The following is an 8,306-nucleotide window of genomic DNA, read 5'->3' as shown; positions in this document are numbered from 1 at the left end:
ATACTGTGGCCCAAGCTTCTCTGCCCCTGCTCTTGATCAAGGCTGTTTCTGATCAAAACTGCTGTTGTTGGCTTAATAATGTTGGTCTGAAACATAATGCGATATGAACTGTGACTTCTTTAACTGTGCTGGAAAAGCCCCCAGAGGCAAAGGCTACGCCTGCCAAGCTGTTCTTTGGCCAAAGTATATCCTTTCACCTGGGTAGGGAGAGCCAGAATAACTAGGTCAAAAAAAGTATGTTTTGCCAATGTAGGCATGTAATCTGAGTCTGATCTTTTAGGGTCTAATGAGAAAGAGATGGGCATCTTCAGAGGGGGAGTCATCCTGCCTTGGACTCCTGTTTTAGGTTGGAACAAAGTGTTCACTGGAGGTCTTCTCTCAGTATCCCAGGTCTCCGGCCAGTTATGTTTGATTACACACCCAGCTTTGAGGCAGCTAAAATTAGGGGAGGTGGACCCTGTCCCTAATGAAGGCCTGGTCTTCAAGGTAGAGAAGAAGGTGCACTGCTTTAATTATATCAGTGCACTTAAAGCAGCAGACCTGCCCTGAGTTAAACCAGTTTGAAAACTTGAGCAATATTTCTGATTAAAAGCAGGTTGTTTGTACGGTAGGTGGCAGCAATGGACAACCGGACCAGCCTTCGTGCAGGGTCCCAAGTCTGGAGGTTGCTTCGCTGATTCCCTTCATCCTCTTGCAATTATCCTCCTTTTGAAGCAAAGAGAAGGGGCTGTTGTGCCTTCAGAAGCTACAGTAAAGTACGCCTGATATCTACGTAGTCACTGATGTTCAAGAAGAAACACAAATGTTGGATAATACCCCTAGCCCTAAGACCCTGTGTGCTTGGCAGAAGTGGGAACTTGGAGTTGGAAGCATAAAAATAGCTAGTCATGATATATCACAGGGCTTTATGATCCAGACAAAGGCATTTCAACTCCAGAGCCCTCTGCATGTGCATAAGTGCAGAGGAAGAGCAATCTCTCTATATGCAATGCACTGCCCAGTGTCTCATCAAATTGTGCCACTTGAATACCAGAAGGTGAAATCTTATTCACAGCAGCTTCATTCACAGGTAAGGTGAAGGCAAGTGCTTCATTCACAGGAGCAAGCCAGCTGAGCTGAGTAAGATTTTTGTATATACTTAAGTGTTTATTGCCATACTGAGGATGGTACAGTTTTGCTTTCAGATAATTATATTACTTCATGTATATATTGCACATTAATCCACTATTGGACAATAGGTCTAGGACAGGTTTAGAATAATATTCTTATTTTAAGGAAAATTATTCCATTCTGTAAATAAATTGGTCAAGTGTTTCTCAGAAAGGTACAGATACTGATTTCTTTACTAGCAAGTTTGCTGTTTAGGATTAATTTTCCATACCACTGATATTACAATATTTTTTTTTATGTGGTGTGTCTCTAGAAGTTGCCATGTGCCTGTGGGCAAACTGTGTGTGTTGACCAAAACCAAGGCCTCTTGTAAGCAAAGCAATTTTAATCTAAAAAAATTATTCTATTTTCAGATAAAATAGTAAAATTACTTTAATCTATAGGTTCTCTGTCTTATTTTAAATCCTGGCACTGGTTGTGGGCTTCAAGTGCTGCAAGCCAAAACTATATAAAATATACATATATAAAATATATTTTAAGGAACGATATAATATTCACTGTGGCCTGATTTCGCTATATGAAGTCTGGATTCCAGATGTGTTTGGCCAATGTGTGGTACTTCTCTACCCCACTTAGCTCACATATGTTCTGATTCTTTCATCGTGTCCGTTCTATATCCTCACCAAAAAAGGAATCTGTAAGTTCATGACACTTGTTTTCTAAATGCCTCCTGTAATGATTTTTAACTGAAGTAGTAATTCTTCCCCCCCTTCTTGAGAAAACATGTCTGGACCATGGCTGATGGGACAAACTAGCTTGTCTATCCACAGAGACAGTGTCTGACCATCCAAGAGAAAAATGAGTATGTTGATTGCTGGTTTTCCCATCTGCACTCAAGACAGAGAAGGAGACATTACAGGAGTCATCATTACTGAAACTTGATTCAGTACCTGATATCTACCTTTCATCTTCTCCTTGAGGATTTGCGTAGGCATCAGGCTGACAGGTACAGGGAGGAAGAGCACTGATGTTCAAAGGTAAGGCTACGATTTTTACCTTCTGTAAAAAATACAATGCAACAAGAAAGGTAACACTACCTAGTAAAGTTGATTATTTTTTCCTGAGGGTCTTATAGCAAACAAAGTCAATGATAGTCCTTTTGTTGCTCAGGCATTTCCAGCTTGGGCTCTTGAGATGTTACCAGCCATTCTTAGTATTAAAGGAGAAAGAGTGCAGTCTTCTCCAGTGTGGTGAGGGAGGCATTTTACCAAAAAAAAGCATATTCAGGTGAATCAAAACTCTGCACAGAAGTGTATCTTATAAACTGAATGTTTCAAAAAAACACAGACAAAAGTTTTATATTGTCCCCTACAATAATACAAAAGATGTTATTTCAAGTGTAATCAAATATTTCCTTCAACCAATATTATTTTGAACATGGAGAAATTTTACCAGAAATTAAAGGAAGAATTTTTTGGTAGCTTCCAAGCCTTCCAGAAAATTAGGTGTATCATTTATTTGTATTTCCTGCCTACAAAAAAAGTCTACAGAAATGCCTTACTTGCAAAATCAAGGCCCTGTGTTCCTTCTCTTGTAGTCAAATAAATATTGTCTCAACTAAGAGTTAAAATAGTCTGCTCTGGTTGTGTACTTCAAAATGAACTGCCATGGCTCACCACGTCATGGAAACAGAAAGAAAGATTCCTTTAAAAGGACAGGAAAAAATAAATATTCTGAACATTAACTTCTCCGAGTTATACTTATTTAAACAATCACAATAGAGCCGAAAACTTTGTTTTCTTTACCTTGTCTAAAGTTTTTTCCTTTTACTGACTGCAAAGGAATAAGTCCATCACATGAAAAGACCTTATGCCTTCACACATGACTCTTCTTTCTTCTTGATATCTGCTTACACAATGCAGTGCCTCAAAAAGTGATTTTTTTCTTGAGCTTTAGTGAACCCTTGTGAGCTTCTGTTGCTGTTTCCAGAAACATTAATTGCTTCCACCATTTCTCATGACCAATCAGATGTTGAATAGCTAGTATGAGGTTTGTATGAACAACCAGTCTTCAAAGGCATTGATCTATCAGACAGTACTTGGAAGCTATTGCAGCATTATGAAACGTTAACTCTAATTCTGTTTTAACCCAAGTGGACCTCAATATTAGATCATATTGTCTGAGGTGCTGTAATTTTACTGGGCTGAAGATCAGTAGTAGTTAGAGACAAACTACTCAGTAGTAGTTAAAGACAGTAGTAGTTAGAGACAGTAGTAGTTAGAGTACTAATTACAGTAGTAGTTAGAGACAAGGTACTGCTTTGCCTTTGTAATCCGAAGCTCATTTTAAGAGTTGCACAATGTCAGAGCTCAAAATTTTTCAAATTATTGGGCTCAGAAAAACTCCAGTATCAGCCGTTCTTAGATCTGTCAGAATATTGTCCACCTCACAGAAAGGTAACTCTTGCATGCAGATAAAACAAGTGTATCGTCCCTACAGGTCTTCTAATCCAGATTCCTTCAAACATTTCTGTTGTTGAATGTTCTCATCTCCATTCTCTTCTAGTATTCCCATAGTAACCTCTGAGTGCCTCTCCATTTGCATTGATATTTTTTTCTGTGGGATAAAAATTACATTATGCACAACATCTGCATTCAGTGGTATTACAAATTCTGAATATTTTTACAAGCATGCTACTTATTTGGTGTATCCGGGATTAGTACAGATTACCTACTCTGTCAAGTAACTGGAATACAGAGATCATAGGAGTTACTCTCTCAATCTAAAAGTTGCTCACAGGCAAATTTTCTTATTTGTTCTGAGCCCTAATTTTGTTGCTTGTCACCCTCCAGGATGATATGACTATGTAAGTAAGGTTTATGTCAAAGTCACAGTCTAGCTTTCAGGGGTTATATTTATTTGTTGGATAAAACAGATTATCTCAGCACCATTCTCCACAGTTTTCTTAACTTTTACATTATGTCCAAAGCCAATGCCTTTGCTATTTCAGGTATCAGCAATATTTGAGATACTGATATGTTCCATATGTTTTATTCAATTTATCTTTCCTAGAAGTGCCATCAACAGTCATCTCAGCCCCTTGTTGTAATCATCTAGACAGGAATTACACAGCTATGCTGAGGTCTTCCTGTCAAAGGTATATTCAGTGTTTGTAAAAGTCTGGGGACAGAAGTCTCTTCTTTCTCTGTTAGTGATATTAAATATTTTTTTTGTGGTGATCATTGATTGCTGTGATTTTTTATTTATTTATTGAATACAAAGACCCCTAAATAGCAGTGTATGCAGTTCTAGGGTGGAGAGAGATACAGAATATAAGTTTGATGGTGATGATTTTATCTTTACATTCTGCCAGTCCATATGTGGTGGCCACAAGGGGTATTATTAGTTAATTTGCACACCATTACCAGTGAAAATGGTGCCAAAGGATTTTTGCACAGAAAAGGTGGTAAATGTGGCACCTTTTGGGTCAAATTTGGTCAAATAATTTTGGCCAGAATTGTCATAGAAATGACTTTGAATCTTGAGAATAAGAAACTTGGCTTCAGCCCAGTTCTGGAGCTCTTGGGCTTTTCTTTTCTGAGAAGATGACTGTAAAGAAGAAGAGGAGCACAGATTGCTCTTGAGAGCCAACCCAAGGCTTGTGGAAAGTTCAAAACATTTCAGTCTTGTCATTTGTAATATGATTCTATAGCATATGCATATTGAGTTTTCCATAAATTCATCTTTGAGAAGATAAAATAAAACAAAACGAAACAACCCACACCTCTTGCCTCACAATTCAAATTGTGATTCATGAATTGAGATGGTCCATGGTTTCTGTCACAGTTTGCAATCATGTAGGTATATTTATACAAAAAACAAAACACAATATTGGAAGGCATTTTCCCCTGGGACAGAAGATGGCATAACAGCTCACATTGGCAATTGTTAGTTACATTGCTGAATGCACTACTAGAAGACATTTCAATATTGCAGTGTAAGTACAATAATAAAGTAGGACAGAGTAAAATTAATGGAAAACCTGCAGAGGCTCTGAACAAATTTTTTTAGTACATAGGGTGGAGAAAATCCTCATTACAGTTTTCTATTTCAGTGATGTTTCCCCAAAAAACCCCATAGTTTGGGCACAGTTGCACCTTCTCATCATGTGTTGCAGGAGAACCAGGTAAGAGGCAATCTTACCATGCCTCCTAGAGCACAGTCCACTCTGTAGCTTCACCAGAGTTACAGGGTTCTAGACCACTGCCTGACTAGCACATTTTTTCCTCTAACTCACACGATGACAGACAATGATAAGAAGCATTGAATGTGCCAGCCAAGGAGCTCCGTTAATGATAGGCACAAAAAATATTGCGAATATTTATTTTCTGTTTCACCTAGTTGACTAAAGACTTGTAATTTGCCATGAGATAAGCTAATATCTGAACTTACAGCACATCAGCTCTTCTAAGGTACACCCCTCTGTACACCGTTTTATCCCACAGCAGGTGCACAGCTGGGGTAGGTTAAGTTGTGTGCATTGTGGAGCCTCTTATTTGCCATAAGAATGTGCACATTTATTACAACATAGCCAATGACTTGCAGATCTCCACAAAAACATTCCCTTTGATAACTTACCCACATGTTTATACATGTAATATCCCATAACTGACTATTCTGCAGGGAGTCAGGGTGATCGCTCCTTAAAATTTTGGCCCATTGAGTGTGGATATGCTGAAACACTTCGAGGCACACTTGAGATAATACTCCCCTGAGGCTTTTCTCCATCCTGTCTACCGAGATCATTGTCCTGTAACCTCCACAAGCTTTCTGTTCTCTTCTGGCTTCACTACAAACATTGCGCATGCCTTTTTCCCTAGTTTGTCTTAAAAATGACCTGCTGCTCTAAACGTAACATTGTACCATTCCAATCGCAATATCATACATGTCAATGTAGTGAGAGAAAAAAGACAGACGCACTCTACCTGGTGGTGAGTCTCATCTGCAGCTAGCCAAGTTTTGATATTATCTGAAGGATGTGGAACAGGCATAGTTATAGCTTCCAGGCACCTATACCTACAAGAGAGTGACACAGACACACTACTCTTAAATTTCTGCAGGAACAGATCAGTCAATAATGCTTTGTAATAGGTACACCAATTAGACAGGCAACTACCATTTCTAAAGCCATTCTACCCTTTTTTGTTTCACCGCAGACATTTTTCTCAACATTTTTCCCAGCTCTTCTTCAGCCTGACTGGTTTTTAGCGTGCTAGAGATTTAAGACCTGTATGGATATGCACAAACATATGATTTCCAAGCAAAGCGAGAGCTTGTGGCATGCTGCTATGTCTATAGCTAAAAAATTAGTCCTACATTTTCTTTTCATAATTAAACATATTATCTATAAAGTGAGATAATCAAAGAAATAAACATTGGATGGCAGAGCGCAGGCATAGCATCGGAAACATCTTTTAACTCATTTGCTGAGGTCTAGCAGAATTTGGGGTTGAGAGTGAGTGGTGTCTGCACAGAACCATGAAAACATTTTGTTTCATCACAAAGGATTATCTGTTGGTTTTGAGTACCACGTAAATTTTCCACCAAAAAGATCTACCAGCTGAATTGCTCTCTTGAGGCCAGAGTCAATCCTCATTATTTGACCAGAATATTGTTTTATGTTTAGATGCAGATGGCTTTCAATTACATGTTTTGTTTGCCCCAGGGGGAACTTTTTATTCTGTATTTTTATATTAGCTCTTTCATGTCTATAGTTCCTTGAGTCTTTGTTTACTGAAAGAAGATAAAGCAGATGATAACTTATTTTATCCTAATCAGGACTAATATTTAGTAATTAATGAAATAATCCATTTACTTTTAACAGAGGTTCCATTTATCTACTGCAGCTTCCAAATATTAAGGCATCTTGAGTTACCATCCTACCCTGAACAAGTTTATTTTTCAGTTCAAGAAAGCCTTCTCTGCCATGTCAATAGGAAAGCTATGTAGCCAGGCAGAAAAGTAGTGGCATGGAGGCAGCTGGCTGCATTAATTGTTGGTGGGTGTAGGACCACTACTATTACTTTGCTGTACTAATAGTAAAGCAAAGCAAATTCCTTCCATCAGCCTGACTTTCCTTTTTTATTTATTTCTTGTAAACTGTCCAGCTTAGAGTAAAAGACTACTCTCGGTAATACCCATGGATTATGAAATTAAATTGAGCAACATGGAAATGAAGTTCATCTTTGGCGTTATTAATGTTGGTGGCCCTGAATGCAGAACCTGCAACAGCATGGGGCAAAGTCACACTGAGGGTAGAGAGCCAGCAGTGAAAGTAAGTTGAAAAAATGTTATTTACAGTGGCAGAAAGACAACTGAGAGTAGGGTGTAAGACTGGAGCTCCAGGTACTGTGATGGGAGCTGTGAGATGACAGTGATAGGGCTCAGTATCTTACACTAGGTCTTAACACCTAGCACTCCTTTGTTAGAACAATAGTCAGAAATGCACAAGTGAATGCTTCTTGTAAACATAATCTGTCTGAGAAGATCTGTGTTTGACTTTAATCCATTGTATGGTTTATTTACCCTCACCCTGACCTCTCTTCCACCAGAAATTTATACTACGTTCCAGAAATGTACATTACCTCCTACATGCACATATCAGCAAACCTCCAAAGAAAATCAGGAGACAAAACAATGTGAGGCTTAGCAGCATGATGTCCACTGTCTTTTCTTAAAAAGAAGAGGGAAAGGTAATGTTAATAATGTGGGAAAGGGTAGTTCATAAATGGATGGAATTATATATTGACGCATAAATATTGCACCATTCCTGAACTGCTACAGATTTAAAGAAACATTTCCTGGAACTTTTTAGGGGAAACAGGGGCTTCTGACTGTTCCTTCCTCCTCCTTTTAGCCCTCAGCCTTGCTGCTGCCTCGATTCAGCACTTCCTCTGGCTTCCTTTACTCCAGCAGACTCCATCTCCTCCTTTCCCTGGATTTCTGCTCTCACATTCTGGGCATGGCCTGTCCTGCCACTGGATACTTCCATCCAGCCTTGATTCCTCTGGATGTCGGACCCCACTGTCCATCCGCTATTGACACACTTCCGCTGCCCCAGCTGTTTTTGGATTCCTGCTGTTGCCACCTCCTATCTCCACGCACCATGAGCCCGCTGCCACTGCCTCCTCACTCCT

General features: G+C 39.1%; 1 protein-coding gene across 1 annotated transcript in view; it reads right to left on the bottom strand.

The window, feature by feature from the left end:
- Positions 1 to 3,603: 3,603 nt before the first annotated feature.
- Positions 3,604 to 8,306, bottom strand: part of LOC140647927 (interleukin-5 receptor subunit alpha-like) — a 29,909-nt gene continuing 25,206 nt past the window's right edge. The window contains exons 9-11 of the mRNA XM_072853156.1: positions 7,755 to 7,842; positions 6,096 to 6,186; positions 3,604 to 3,726 (exon numbers count right to left, since the gene is read on the bottom strand). Coding sequence (XP_072709257.1) covers positions 3,604 to 3,726; positions 6,096 to 6,186; positions 7,755 to 7,842 — 302 coding nt within the window. The remainder of the gene's footprint in view (positions 3,727 to 6,095; positions 6,187 to 7,754; positions 7,843 to 8,306) is intronic.

This window comes from Ciconia boyciana, chromosome 1 (genome assembly GCF_034638445.1).
Source record: "Ciconia boyciana chromosome 1, ASM3463844v1, whole genome shotgun sequence".
In the NCBI taxonomy this organism is placed as follows: domain Eukaryota; kingdom Metazoa; phylum Chordata; class Aves; order Ciconiiformes; family Ciconiidae; genus Ciconia; species Ciconia boyciana.
Note: the sequence above shows the minus strand (reverse complement) of the source record. Positions and strands in the feature narration are given on the sequence as shown.